We start from the raw sequence: 15270 nt of genomic DNA, 5'->3' as shown, positions 1-15270 counted from the left end.
TTTACTTGAAACATGATGTGAAATGCTATCTTTCTCAAGATGGTGCCTAGAACCAATCTCATTTTAAGAGCAGCTTTAAAATATGCTTCCTTTCTTTTATTTGACTGTTACAGCCCATAAATGCTTGAGGTCAAGAGCTCACTTCCTTAAAATATGCTAAATGGGATTAGTTTTGAACTTCTAAGAAGTAAATATCAGGTGGAAACTGATGGTTATTTATTTTGTGTGGAGGGCATCACCATTCTCATTGGTAGCTTATTATTCACATATTTAGTCCATTTAAGTTAGAGGATTTTTATTGTCTGTCACACACTGTGGGTTTGTTGCAGTAAATGCTAAATGACAGATGTTGATATAGTTAAAAAAAAGCACAAACATCTTAAAAAGAGACTCAACTGCCATTTTTTTCTCTGGGGTCCAGTAAGTCCTTTCTTCCCCAAAATGAGCAATGGGAACACAAACATATCTCGCCACACGAAGTCAGCATTGCCAAATGAGTTGAACCGAAGGGGGTGGGGCTTTGGTGAGCGGAGGTTGGCCCTGCCTTGCTGCCAGCTTCCTGCTCCACTACTTTCTCAACTTGACAAGCTGGTTTTCCAGGCTGGCAAACTGCAGCACTTGTGGGGTAGAGTGCATGCCACAGCTTGGAAAAGTTGCTTTGGACCACACCGATGCCAGTGCCCATGTGCTCAGTAGGCAGGAAGCCTCGGAGGACCAAGGTCGGTACAGCTTTCATCCCTGCACCCACTCTGTCTCCCACCAGGTGTGGAGCCCATCTGCTGAGTGCTCTGACAACTGCTGGTGACAGCTCAATGTCACGATGCGTCATGCAGAAACAGCAGCAAAGATGTGCCTGTGCCCTGAGTGAAGGCTCCACGAGCGGACAAAATCAAGCAGATAACGTTGGTCCAGGAGAGGTAAGGCAGAAGTCAGCCAGTGAGCTGGTAAGAAACATGGCTTGTTCATATGCCCTTGCTGGAGGTTGAGGTGAGCAATTCCAGCAGGATAGTGCTGTATTTGTAAATGTGCTTGGCAGCCTATTTAGAGCGTATTTAACCTCCAAAATTTTAACATTGCACAAAGAATTGCCCCAAGGAAATTAAGATCTGGGCTCTGATAGTCAGAGGTATAATTGTGCTTGGTAATAAAGGGTTAATTCAGCTTCTGCCTTTCTTGAATGTGCATTTCGTTCACTGGGGAGGCCAAGTACTCCAGACCCTCCCACACTGGAAGCAAAATTATGCTTAGCCTGCCTAAACATGTTTGTTGCTCACAGGGTTTTAACTTTTTTCCTTGAACACTATCAACCGAGATATTTTGTCTGGGAGCCATGTGAGAAGAACGGGCCCCATCGGTTTCACAAATGCAGGTGCACTTTGGCCTGCTGAAAGAAGGCAATGGTCATTGACTTGTTCTGTTATCTAGCTCAGAATTTCATTCACAAAATGCAACTCTCTCTCATTAGTCCTGCAAAGTAGATCTACTGGCTGCAGACAAGGATGTTTCAGAAAGGTTCCCTACTATCGCCAAATTCTCTCCCATTGTTAGAGCATGTAATATGACGTGACTAGTTGTTTCGCAGAAAAATAATTCCTCTTCACCCTACTTGTGAAAATCGCTGGGACTTGCTTCTCAGTTACCACGAGCTTTGAGGAGACATTTATACCTGTAAAAAACTAATGAAAAAAGTAGTTATTAAATATGCTTGAGTGGCTTTAGTAATGTTTCCAGGCAACTTGCACAGAAGTAAATGATGGTGCAGGACTGGAAAATCAAGGTTTGTTTATTGAAAGCAGCCCTTCTACTCCCAGGGTCAGGCCTGTGGTTTGGAAGATGATACAGGCAAGGTCTCAGATGAAAAACAGGTTGTGCCTGTACTTTCGGAATCTTCATTATAACAAGTTCTTGTGAGGATTAACATTCTGTAGTACGTCTTCTGTTTTATACAGTTAATCTGACACTTGCCAAGTCTTAGAAGAAATTGTGTATGAAAATTAGTTTTGTTCCTCATTCTTCTATTTACTTTGGAGGTCACTTCTTTCCTCTTTATGCAACACAAACAAAACCCACCAGAGCAGATCTTTGATCTATAGGCAATCACAAACCTCATTAAAACTGACAGGCACGCTGGCCATGCTTCATTCAGGAAGGAACAATTAAGTTCTTTTATGGCATAAGGTAGCTAAAAACTAGAAACCGTTGCCCATGGCACAGGGCTACATGGCCAAGCGCTACGATGAGCTAACTCGGATAAGCAAGCACTAAGTTGGGGAAAGTCAGAGAGATTTCTTTAGGGATTGCTTGTGAACACGGCAGTAAGAGCACAGATTGGTCACAGCTGTGTTTGCCTATGTGCATGTCTGGGACCAGAAACACCACACAAGAGCCAGCAGACAGTGGGAGAAGCAGTGGTGCATGGCTCTGAGAAAAAGCCAAGGGACAGCTTCTTCTGGGCAAGCATCCTGGCTAGAGCAGCAAACTTGGACTGCCGCATAGCACTCCCTCCCATGTGCTTCCTCTGCATGCAAGGAAATGGGATGTGGCTGTACATTTTTTGTAAATAAATGGGATTATGCTAAGGAGAGAACTGAATTCATCATCAATTCTTCCCCCCTCCCTCCACCCCGCAGGAAAATCGGGCAAAGTGTTAACTGCTATATGGGTCAAAGTTCTGTTTGTAAAACTACAGAGCTTTTCAGTATTGGCAAAACAGTCATCAGAGACCCTGCAGATATGAAGGCAGTCTCTGAAATTCAGTCCTCAAAACAGCAGTTGATCATTTCAATCGTTGACAATCCTTCGTGGATCATTAATGCCTGGTATTTCTACAATGCATACTAAAAAGAACTTTTATGGAACAATAACAAGAAACTGCTTTCTCTGATCCCTCGTTTGGAGTGTTTATTTAATAGAGTCCAGATGTATCTATTGAAAAGAAATGTAGTCAGATACGATATAGTCATAAAACTTTTATACATGAGTATGGTGTTTGATACATGGAGCTGCTTTGAAAAGTTTGTGTTGTCTTACAGCATCTTCTTACTGAGCTGCTATCAGCATCAAAGCTCTGACAGATTTATTTCCATATTTAGGTCCCCACAGCAACTGCATAGCACATCTTAGATCATCTCTGTCCATTTGAGGATATGCTTATGCCAGCACAGCTGAATAAAGCAGCATGCTTCAAGAAGTCACTGTCCCGACAACAGAGGGTACTCTATGTATACTCTGACACCTCTGCCACAGGACAGAAAGCCTTAACCTCCTGCAGTGTGATGTGACAGGCAGGCTTGCAAGACTGGAAAATGCCCTCAACTCACCTCTTTCCTTGGCGTTTCACACTAAGAGACAGTTACAGTCTTACAGGTCTTTGGTAGCATGGCTTCAGAAAAGCCTTACTGATGGGGAATACAAACCTGGGGGGGCAGGGGAGGAGGAGGAAGATGCTTTTAACTCTAGACGCATTTATCAATCAGTTTTGTATTACACATCTTCCCTGGCACAAAGGATGCCGGGGGCCCAGAATGAGCAGCCAGTGTGGGTGAAGGGCAAGGCTGTGTTACTTTTGGCAATAGCACTGGCAGTAGCTGGCTGGAAGCACTTGTGAAGCTACAGCCTGCAGGGGCACCTCTGGTTTATGCTGATGTTTGTGCAGGCTGCCACCAAAATGGGCCCTCTTGCTGGCTCATCCTGGCATCGGTATTTCTTTGGCCGTGGAATTAGCTGATGCCAAAACTGATCCTGGTGAAAACTTTTTTCTTTTTTTAAACTGGATCAGCTTTCAGCTCTGTTGGCAAGAAGATCTAGCCTAACATGTGGCTGCGTGAATGTCGGAGCCAGTGGAGAGAAGGCATCAGGAAACCATGACTAAGGGAAGGGAAAGGGATGGAATTATCTCTTTTGCCAGCAGCACAGTCTCAGCTTCGTTTACACCCCTCCCCCCCAGCACTGAATCTACCCCTCAGGATTACAGTTTGAGTCACACTAATGGCTTGGTTCCATAGAACAGGAAAAATCTTGGTTCTCTTTTCCTCGCTTTTCTGATGTTAGGCGTGATGATTGTCTAATCTTGCACTGAACTAGTTTAACTTATTGAATCAGCAGAAAACTAACCCAGGCAAAGAAAAGGGAATAGCGTTCTACTGGCTTAGCGGGTTGAATCAGCTCAGTAAAGCCTCTGCTGAGGGTGGCAGAGCTGGTCCAGGTGAGGAGGGCAGCAGCAGTTAGCTCTGAGGTCACTGACTGAGCCACAGTGTACAGCTTCAGTGTCAGAAATCTCCTGTCATAATGCTTGGTAGAAGAGCCAGGATCTGGGTTCTCTCTGTAGTTTAAAGATGACAGTAAGTGCCATTATCTTACAACAAACACGGTGTTTGTCTCGTAAAGCTGGAAGTTGTCACTATTTTATGATTCCTTTCAACCTCTTACCCCTGTATTTTCAACCCTCTCATGGATAAGCAACATTTATCCTTACACCTCCCTTCAAGCTGGGCCGCTTCTTTGAGCCTAGATTTCCCTTGAGATTGTTTCCTTATTAGATAGGGAAATACTGCCACAGATCTACTGATACTCTTTTCCATCAGCCAGAACTTTTCTCTGAAGCGTTAACAAATGGCCTCTGATGCTGCTTTGAGAAGACATTCTGTGCTTTCAGATGCAGCAATGCAAGTTCATAAGTGAACTGCTATTGAAAAACCTCTATAAACAAAAAAGCATTTACAAAATGCTTGTAGAATCATAGAACCACAGAATCGTTGAGGTTGGGAAAGGTCTTCAAGATCGAGTCCAATCATAAGCCTAACACTGCCAAGTCCTCCACTAAACCATGTCCCTAAATGCCACGTCTACACCTCTTTTAAATACCTGCAGGGATAGTGACTCAACCACTCCCCTGGGCACCTTGTTCCAGAACTTGATAACCCTTTTGGTGGAGTAATTTTTCCTATTATCCAATTTAAACATCCCCTGGAGCAACTTGAGGCCATTTATATAGATAGTATAGAAAGACGGACTTAATGCGTGTAAAACAGTTGTGTGCAACAATATAAATCAGTAAGAATGCCCACACTGTATTTGCTCATGCTCAGTTCAGCCATGGTACGCTGCCTGGGCATGGTCTCTGTGAACCAAGCACTGAAATCCCATGCTGCATTTGCCCAGAAGTTTAAAGTTTCATCTTTGGCAGAAGAAGGACCAGGTAAGGAGAGACAAGAACATTTTGAGATGGCCCTAATGAAAAGGAGATGTCCCAGCTGGGCAGGTCACCACTCTGATCCCTATATAGCTCCTCTTTAATTTATAAAGAGACAAATAAGATTACCCCAGTCCAAAGAATTAATGGAAAGTAAAATATACTCTAAAAATGTTTCAGGAAAAACATTATACGAGAAATATACGAACTATAATGAGTAAGGAATCTAAAATGCCATGTTGTTAATACCTTTAATAATGAATGAGAAGATTAGTAGAATAAATAAATTCTTGATATAAAAATGGCTGTTGAGAAACTGCAGACAAGGGGCCTACACTTGGAAAAGATAAATGACTTGGACATGGTAAATTCAGAAGCACTGGGATATCACTCAAACACCATTTAGGTAGCTGAGGAATGGATTAAAGTATCACTTTTCAGAAACTACCTGGAAATACTTGTTTTTAACAAATGTCAAAGAAGAAACAAACAGCCAGACAATTAAGAAGAAACAAACAGGCTGTCGAAGCACACCTAAAGGTCTTGGTTGCTTTTGCTTGGCAATTCTACCTTCTGGGACCATTCTCCAGTAAAGAGAGGGTGAAATGCCCAAGTCTGTGAACGCTCTGGAGGGGATTGTCAGAAATACTTGTCCTTGGTCAAACTGTTCCAATTGAGTCCAGCTGAGAGGGCAGGCCAGCTTGGATGGAGGCAGGAGAAGGAAAGGTGAGGAAGAAGAGAGCTCTTCCTCTTCTGGCTGCAGTAAAATGGAGTTGGACTCGATGGTCCTTGTGGGTCCCTTCCAACTCAGGTCATTCTATGATTCTGTTCCTTGTGTGGGTAGTTCTGAACATGCATAGTTTCCCATGAGTGACGTGACTGTGGTGGGTGAGTGAAGAGCAGCGGAGTGACAGGGGTACAGAACACAGAGTACTTGCATTTTGGAACCGCTTTTGATGTGTTCCACAAAGTCTAACTCCAAAGTAAGTTCAGTTTTGCTTTGATGTGCCACCTGTTATGTTGCCTGAGGACTAACAGAAGGGCTGCAAGGAAAGATAACCATCCCAAAAATTCCCTGTATTTCCAGCTGCAGTTTCATAGTCCTGTAACTAGAGGGTCTTCCCAGGTAGGGAGGGATCCTCCAGGCAGGATCCTTCTTGCCTCAGAACTACTTGTTGTTATTGAGGGAGTCCTGTATAGGTTTGCCAGGCTGTGCTACGCTCCAACAGACTCACCAGAAAGAAATGGCACCACAGCAAACAGGAACATGTCTCCGTTCTTTATGAAGGACAAGTCTTATGAGAGGCAACTGAGGGAACTGGGGTTGTTTAGCCTGGAGAGGAGGAGGCTGAGGGGAGACCTTATCACTGTCCACAGTTACTGAAAGGAGGTTGTAGCGAGGTGGGTGCTGGTCTCTTCTCCCAAGTAATAAGTGACAGGAAGAGAAAAAATGGCCTCAAGTTGCACTGGAAGAGGTTTAGATTGGAGATTAGAAAAAAATTCTTACTGAAAGAGTGGTGAAGCATTGGAACAGGCTGCCCGGGGAAGTGATGCAGTCTCCATCCATGGAGATGTTCAAAAAGCGTGTAGGCGTGGCACTGTGGGACATGATTTAGTAGGCACGGTGGTGTTGGGGTGATGGTTGGACTGAATGATTTTAGAGGTCTTTTCCAACTGCATCCAGAGAAGAAGCTGGTGAAGGGGCTGGAGAACAAGCCTTATGAGAAGCAACTGAGGGAACTGGGGTTGTTTATCCTGGAGAAAAGGAGGCTGAGGGGAGACCTTATGGCTCTCTACAACTACCTGAAAGGAGGTTATAGAGAGGTAGGCGCTGGTCTCTTCTCTGAAGTGACAGGCGATAGGATGAGACAGAATGGTCTCAAGTTGCACAAGGGGAGGTTTAGGTTAGACATCAGGGAAAATTTCTTCACCAAAAGGGTTGTTGGGCATGGGAACAGGCTGCCCAGGGAGGTGGTGGAGTCACCATCCCTGGAGGTGTTTAAAAGACAGGTAGATGAAGTGCTCAGGGATCTGATTTACTAGTGGACAGGTAAGGTTGGATTCAATTATCTCAATGATCCAGGCAAGCAATTCTATCGTATGAAATTCGTTTGAAGCTCCTCAGCAGGATGGGCCTGTGGGTCTGTGCCTCAGCCTGAGAGGGGTGCCTGGGGTGGGATGGTGCCTGGCTGGGGTGAGGCAAGGTCACAGCAGTGAAGATGCAGAAGGAAGGAAGCCCTATGGACCTTTGTTCACAGCCCTCCTTGAGCGTCCTCCTTGGGATGAGCCGTGCACAAAGCCATGCGCAGGCTTTGTTGGGGGAGAAGCGATCGGGGCTGCAGCAGCGCCGGCGAAGGATCAGCAGGAGAGCAGCTGCCCGGCCCCGTTCTCTGCTGCCGCCCAGACGATGCTGTTTCTCCAGCCGGTGCTTTGGGGAGGCGGCGCCGCGCGGGCCGCAGCCACAGCTCTCCATTAGCGCCGTTCATAATTAACCTCGGAGCGCCGCGCTCCCCCCGCAGCTCCGGGGCGGTGGCGCTGCCCGCGGGGCGGCGATCGCGGAGCGGCCGGGCCTGCGCGGCGGGCGGCGAGGAGGGGGCTGGGCAGCGCCCGCGGTGAGGGAGCGCCGGGGGGAGCGGGCTCGAGACCGGCCGGGGGGGAGAGTGGCGGCTCCGGCGCGGCTTGGGGGGGGGCAGCAGCCTCGTATTTGGGGGGGGGGGGGGCAGCCTCGTGTCCTGAGGGAGGAGGGGGGCAGCAGCAGCCTCCTGTCTCGGGGGGGAGGGGCCGCAGCCTCATGTCTTGGGAGGCCACAGCAGCCTAATGCCTGGGGGGTGGGCAGCAGCCGCGTGTCTAGTTGGGGGTGGAGGAGCAGGAGACTCGTGCCCGGGGAAGCTGCGGGGGGGCAGCAGTCTCGTGCCTGAGGGGGGACGGGGGTCGACACACGACGGCAGCCTCGTGTTTAGTTGGGGAGCGGACAGCATACTCGTATTGGGGGGCGGTGTGTTCGGGTCTCCCCGCTCCTCCCGCGGTGAAGCCCGAACACTCCCCATCAGGCGGTGGCCTCGCTGTCCCCGGGGAGCGAGGAGTGACCCTGAGAACGTGACCCCAACACCCCCCCCGCCCCTCCCGAGGTTCTGTGAGGGGCTCAGGGTCACCCCAGCCCCCGCCCCCCGGCAGAGGTCAGGGTCGCTTTCCTCATCTCTTTTTGGCTGCCTGGATACCTGCGGCACCTGGAGGTCAGTCATAGAATCATAGAATGGTTTGGGTTGGAAGGGATATTAAAGATCATCCAGTTCCAACCCCTGTGCCATGGGCAGGGACACCTCCCACCAGACCAGGCTGCCCACGGCCCCATTCAGCCTGGCCTTGAACACCTCCAGGGACGGGGCAGCCACAGCTTCCCTGGGCAACCTGTGCCAGTTTCTCACTAGTCTCATCGTGAAGAATTTCCTCCTTATGCCTGGTCTAAATCTGCCCCTCTCCAATTTAATGTGATACCCCCTCATCCTATCTCTCCATGCCTTTGTAAAAAGTCCTTCCTCAGCTCTCTTGTAGCCCATTCAGGTGCTGGAAGGTCGCTATAAGATCTCCTTGGAGCCTTCTTCGGGCTGAACAGCCCCAACTCGCAGCCTGTCCTTATAGCAGAGCTGCCTCAGCCCTCTGATCACCTTTTTAGCCCTCTTCTGGACCCATTCCAACAGTTCCATGTCCTTCTTATGTTGAGGATTCCAGAACTGGACACAATATTCCATATGAGGTCTCACAAGAGAGGCACAGAGGGGCAGAATCACCTCCCTCAACCTGCTGGCCACGCTTCTTTTGATGCAGCCCAGGATATGGTTGACCTGGGCTGCGAACACACATTGCCAGCTCACGTCGATCTTCTCATCAATCAACCATCCTCAGTTAAAATGTCTACACTGACCCTTAGGTAGCATTTCCTTGACAGGGTGAGCAAAGATCCATTGCTGGTGGAAGGAGGAGCTCCTTTCCCCCTGCCTTCTGTCTTATCTGTGCTGCACGCTTTCTTGGGCTGGTTCAACACACCAGCCTGGCAGAAGGCTAGTGGCAGTGCTCACCGAGGTTTTGATAAGAAGAGCGGCCTTTGCAAAGGAGGGAAGATAGAGACCTCTCCTGACTCACTCAGCTGCTTGTGGAAATGCAACCTGACTTGGTCGAGTTTTATTTAGACTGCTTACGTGCCATTGATGGAAACATGTAACTCAAGAGTTGTCTTTTTGTTTGAAATGTAGTGAAATTTTGGTTTTGCTTTCAGCTTGCTGCTGGCTGATAAACCCAACTTCTGTGCTGAGAAGCATGCTAGATTGATTCCTCTCTGGAGCGTGAGAAAAAACTACTGTGTTTGGTCTTTGCATTTATGGTTTGATTTGTTTTGCCATTCTTCTTCCTAATGATAGAACTGTTGCGAATTTCTTTTTCTGATGGGTGACATCTGCTGAGTTTGTACCCAGAGAGTTTATGGAGTTGAGGTGAAGGAAGAATCCTCTGTGCCTTTTTCGCCTTTGAATTCTAGGGCTATCCATCTGGATTAGAACTTTGACAGAGAGAGTCCCAATGGAGAAATTGAAATGTTGCTAGTACAAAGGGATGTTTCAAGCCACAGGCAACTTACTCTCTGAAATTAATGTCCTTAAGAATGCAGAAGTTCAGCTGTCCCAATCAGGCATACAAACTGTCAGTATTAGAAGCATAGAATCATAGAGTCGTAGAATCATAGAGTAGTTTGGGTTGGAAGGGACCTTAAAGATCATCTAGTCCCAACCTCTCTGCCATGGGCAGAGACATCCCACTAAATCAGGCTGCCCAAGGCCCCATCCAACCTGGATTTGAACACCAGCGGGAAGGGGCATCCACAGCTTCCCTTGGCAACCTGTTCCAGTGTCTCACCACTCTCATTGTGAAGAAATTCTTCCTTATGTCTAGTCTAAATCTGCTCCTCTCCAGTTTATACCCATTCCCCTTTGTCCTATCCCCACAAGCCTTTATGAATAGTCCCTCCCCAGCTTTCTTGTAGCCCATTTCAGATACTGGAAGGTTGCTCTAGTAGATCTCCTCGGAGCCTTTTCTTCTCCAGGCTGAACAAGCCCAACTCTCTCAGCCTGTCCTCATAGGGAAGGTGCTCCAACCCTCTGATCATCTTTTTAGCCCTCCTCTGGGCCCGTTCCACAGCTATTTTTGGATTGGTATTGCTGGTGTGGCAAGAGTGGAGGGGAAAAGCTCTTAGGCTTGTCCATTCTTCTTCTAAAATCCTGGAGTTCTAATGATGTCACGTAATGGTTTTGAAATTAAGTTGTATTTATAGATCATAATTATTTAATTGGATAAGTGGGGTTGGAATGCACCAGGACAGTTTAATTTGGATCATGAAACCATTTTGTGTATGTATTTTTGTATGTTTAGGGGCTTGAAAGCCTTCAATGTTTGTCCTGCAGTTTTAATGGAACATGTTGTAGTAAGCACTTTGTGCAGTGCTTTCCCATCCTCACTGTCAGGCATGCAGAGCTCCCTGACTAAGAAGTAAAATCCTCTCTGGTAAGGGAGATGGACCAGAGCAGGAGATGGACCAGAGCAAATATTTTCTGGACTGTGAATTTCCATTTACTGAAAGATGGAGAACTGTCATTTTAGTTTCATAGTAGTTATCCTCTTAACACACAAGCAAAACTGGTCTTTGTGCTGCTGTTATGGCTGAAAGCTATGAGTACGAGTTGGAAAGAGGGAATGATTTATAAAGACAAAGACTCAAGAGTATGGGCAGGACAAAAGCATCCTCTCCCTGTCATCACTTTCTTTTTAGCAGTAGGAAGAGGATGGAAGAGAAACCTTGACCGGTCTGGCATCAAGAGGTCCTTCAAAATTACTTTCTTGTCACAGAAAATGAAGTTTCTGAACGGGGTCTGTGGTCTTACAGGAAACCTTAGGTGGTGAATGGAGTCATTGGATGTTTTAGCTGGGGCTTTGTCCATAGCTGTAATGATGCCTTCTTCTGCCTGGTGACCATAGTCCTGAGCATAAGTGGAAAAGCTGGCAACTTTTTCAAATTCTCCTTATGCAAACAAGCACAGGGCAATACCCCTTTTCCTCAGCGCTCGTGAAGCATGGGCGGTTTGCTTATTCCTCTCAAGAATGGCTCTTACACTGTGAAGCTTTGCTGGCACTTTGTTCTCTTGTTAAAGAAGCTGAGAACTGACCTTGCCTTTCTTCCCTGCAGTTACCTTCACTTTGGTGTTGATTTTACTGCTCTTCTTGTCCTGTACAGCATGGATCTTCCCTTGCAACTCTCCCCTTGCCTCCTATGTTTGCCCCTTTATATCTCTCTGAGGGGACAGGAACCTTAGTAATAACATCAAAATTAATTAAAAGAGGTCATTCATATGCCTTACTGTTGCAGGACTACTTTGATGCTCTTTTTTATGATCTATCTTTTAATTTGTAAGAGGAATTTTATTACATATCTATATGAATACATATTGTATAATCAGGAAGGAATTTCTACAAGGGAAGCATCTAATTATAGCTCCAAACTAAGTGTTGGAGAGGTTTGGCTAATACAAACCATCACCCGTTTTGGTCTTTATTTGCTGCTTGTTTTCTTATGGTGTGCTGTAAATCACAAGGTGTCTGCATCTGAGAATTTGGGTTGCGTTAGAGGTGCTGGAAGGGTGGTGTGCTGGGTCCCTTCACTGAGACTTTGCAGTGCAAAGGAGCACGTGATAAATCCTCTTCCCTTAGGTCCTGTCCACAAAAAGAAATTGATGAGGCATGGATGCTGTGAGAGTGGAATTGCAGATGAGTGAAGATGGTTAACAGTTTTGTTTCATGATGAATTATTGAGGATTATGGACAGTTGTTCTTTGAAGTATTTTAACTTGGTGTTGAGTAGCTCAGGGATAGCTTATTCACTTGATTGTTTACAAATATTTCAGGAGCAAGAGAAAAGCGAGCTTTTTAAGTGAGTGGTGTCTCCCCTTTGTTTTGTCAGGTGGAGCAAAGACCCACATCTGTAGCTGGAGAAGTTGTGAAGCTCAGCTTTTTTGGTCACCTTTAATACTGCCTTCTTAGAGTAGCGGTGTGAGGGTTTTGAAACTGTAAGATTTGGATGAGTTGAGCAAGCAGAGTAATTGCATCTTAGCAGGGCTTATTGGCTGGGTAATCTTTTGTGAAAAAACACTTTCTGGGTATTGCATCAGTGAAGAAGGGTGTAAGTCTTGAACTGCTACTGTGAGTACATGAGTTATTTTCATTCAAAGTCCTTGCTGGATTTGGCAAGCCTTCTTTTCCTGCATTTCTAACCGAGAATCCAAACTTGGTTTTGCCTGGACACCCAGTCATTCTTATGCCTGCCATCTGGTGGCCAAATACCACAGCTAAATGGGCTGGTTGCAAGATTACAGCAGAGGCTGTGTCTTAAGGATACTCAAGAAAAAGTAGATCCTTTTCTCCCTGAGCTGCCTTGGATGGAGATGGGTTTTCACATGGTTTCCCTGGAGGAGAAATAAATTCTGTTACCATCTTTCTTCTCTTTCCTAGGATATCATGGAGCTCCTTGAGGAAGATCTCACCTGTCCCATTTGCTGTAGCCTGTTTGATGATCCCCGTGTCCTGCCCTGTTCACACAATTTCTGCAGAAAGTGTCTGGAAGGAATTCTTGAAGGAAATGTGCGGAATGTGCTTTGGAGACCATCGCCTTTCAAATGCCCCACATGCAGGAAGGAAACTCCCGTTACTGGAGTCAACAGCTTGCAAGTCAACTACTCCCTGAAAGGTATCGTGGAGAAGTACAACAAAATCAAAGTCGCTCCAAAAATGCCTGTGTGTAAAGTGCACAGCGGGCAACCGCTTAACATTTTTTGCCGGACAGACATGCAGCTCATCTGTGGGGTTTGTGCCACCCGTGGTGACCACACAAAGCACGTGTTCTGTTCTATCGAAGAAGCGTATTCCCAGGAGAAGCGGGCTTTTGAAACCCTGTTTCAGGGCTTTGAAACTTGGCGTTGTGGAGATGCCCTCTCGCGGCTGGATACTTTAGAAACCAGTAAGAGGAAAGCCCTGCAGATGCTGACCAAAGATTCGGACAAAGTGAAGGAGTTCTTTGAGAAGCTGCAGCACACGCTGGAGCAGAAACGGAATGAGATCCTCTCTGACTTTGAGACCATGAAGCTTGCAGTGATGCAGGCCTACGATCCAGAAATCAATAAACTGAACACGATTCTGCAAGAGCAAAGGATGGCTTTTAACATCGCAGAGGCCTTCAAGGATGTGTCTGAACCCATTATATTTCTGCAACAGATGCAGGAGTTCAGGGAAAAAATCAAGGTGCTCAAAGAAACCCCTTTACCTTGTTCCACTGTGGACATCAGCCCTACAATGAAGAGCTTTGATACCAGCCAGTGGAATGGAATAAGACTAGTTGATGTGGACAAACTTTCCTTGCCTCAGGAAAACAACACCCATAAATTCAAGATTCCCTCAGTCTTTTCACGCAGATTTATAATGACCTCTCTTATTTGCTTGCTTATTCTTGCTGCCACCAGAATGTCCTTCGTGGAGTCAGTTGTTGACAATCTCCAGTGTTGGAAATCTCAGTTCTTTACAATTGGCTTGTCCTATTTGGCAGATACAGTGGAAATAGCAGACCATGCAGTCTTCTACTGGGAACAAATGACAGATGGAGCCTCACTTCTAAGAGAAAAGTGTAAAAACTATACATTGGTTGTACTGGATAATGTTGCACAGTTTGTGTGCAAATACAAACTGTTGTGAAGGCCTTACTGAAATGTAAGAACCAGGAGAGAGCTGGTGAAGAAAACATAGAACTTCGTAAAAATTAATTGTTCTTTTAAGACTTCCAGTGAAAACATTCGAAGATTCAAACCGTTTCCAAAATAAACTGGAAGATAAAGTGGAGCTCTGAAAAACACGGTGTTTCTGGATTCTTCTTTCAGTGGTGTTTCTGGGAATATTCACCGTCAATCATTTTTCCTACCAGAATATAGAGCCAAGCTGTGTATTTAGCTTAATGTTAATGTAATTGTTGAATAAGATAAGACGTGTCACTTCCTAAAAGGTGAGAATTAAAAAAGCTTTTTCGTAATTGGGAAGGGGCCTGTAAACACGAAGAACGGTTGTGACTGAAGAGAGCGCTGTACCGAGAGGCTTGTGGAGGACTGCAAAGCGCAGAATGCATCGTTCACCTTCTGGAACCACTTTCTATTTGAAGATGTGACTTCTCACTTGGAATAGATAAATGCATTTTTTTGCATAATCAGATGTTGTAATTATCCTGTGTGCTCAGATTACTGTAGATACTGGTTATTGTTTACACACTCTATACAGAAATACATCTTCAGGGCAAGCATAAATTCTAAGGGTAAAGAGAAATCAGCTGAGGTTGGCAAGAGGAGAATGAGCTGCAAGATGGTACGTACTTTGCAGGTTGTATGTACTTTGCAGTTTACTTTTCCAGCATCAAGTTGTTGGAGTATCTGAGCTGTCTTGTTAGATACATGTTTCTCTGAAGCCACACGTTCTTAAAAAGGGGCCTTAATGTAAACAGTTCAGTGTGGCGAAGGGCATGAACAGGCCAGCTGTGGTGAGGCAGCTTTGCTCTGACCCTACAAAGGTGAAAGGTAGAGCTGTTTTTCTCTGCTCTCTCTCTGTCTCTCCAAATAATAATTCCAAAAGCCAAGAGAAAGGAGGGGATGATTCCTTGGAACAGAGTGCGTAATGTGACAAGAGTATGGATGTTGGTGTTCAGAAGTGCTTTGGCACTGGGACATACGTAGGCTCTTCTGTTACCATATTTTCACATACCTTGTTTCAGGAATTAATTGGGTTTTCTGAGTGCATTGACTTGGCCATAGGATGACAGTGATTTAAAGTGTACTGTAAGCTTGAGTTCTTTAAGTTCCCTTCTTTAAGAGCATACGATATTGAAATATATTACTTGAAGCACATCTAACCTCTTTTTTGCAGTGGTCCTATGAACAGCAATATATAGAGTGAAAACATTTAGTTGACATTTCTGGGAAACAAACGTAATGCTTGCCATACTTTAGGGA

The 15270-nt window shown here is 45.8% G+C and overlaps 1 protein-coding gene across 3 annotated transcripts; it reads left to right on the top strand.

The window, feature by feature from the left end:
- The first annotated feature begins 555 nt into the window (after positions 1-555).
- On the top strand, positions 556-13972 carry TRIM13 (tripartite motif containing 13). 3 transcript variants are annotated; one of them, XM_054062169.1, is made up of 2 exons: positions 556-719; positions 12740-13972. In XM_054062169.1, the coding sequence occupies exons 1-2, from the start codon at positions 672-674 to the stop codon at positions 13970-13972; spliced, it is 1281 nt and encodes a 426-aa protein (XP_053918144.1). In that variant the 5' UTR covers positions 556-671. The 3 variants fall into 3 exon arrangements, with proteins under 3 accessions (XP_053918144.1, XP_053918136.1, XP_053918151.1); XM_054062161.1 differs by having other exon boundaries at positions 556-917; XM_054062176.1 differs by lacking the exon at positions 556-719 and adding an exon at positions 7441-7803.
- Positions 13973-15270: the final 1298 nt, after the last annotated feature.

Source organism: Cuculus canorus, chromosome 1, assembly GCF_017976375.1.
Source record: "Cuculus canorus isolate bCucCan1 chromosome 1, bCucCan1.pri, whole genome shotgun sequence".
Taxonomy (NCBI): Eukaryota; Metazoa; Chordata; class Aves; order Cuculiformes; family Cuculidae; genus Cuculus; species Cuculus canorus.
The sequence above is the reverse complement of the archived record's forward strand: the minus strand, read 5'-3'. Positions and strand labels throughout refer to the sequence as shown.

Coding starts and splice junctions, on each gene's coding strand:
- TRIM13 (XM_054062161.1), top strand. CDS start 672: ATGCCAGTGCCCATGTGCTCAGTAGGCAGGAAGCCTCGGAGGACCAAG. Junction 918..12,739: donor ATAACGTTGGTCCAGGAGAG/GTAAGGCAGAAG, acceptor TCTCTTTCCTAG/GATATCATGGAGCTCCTTGA.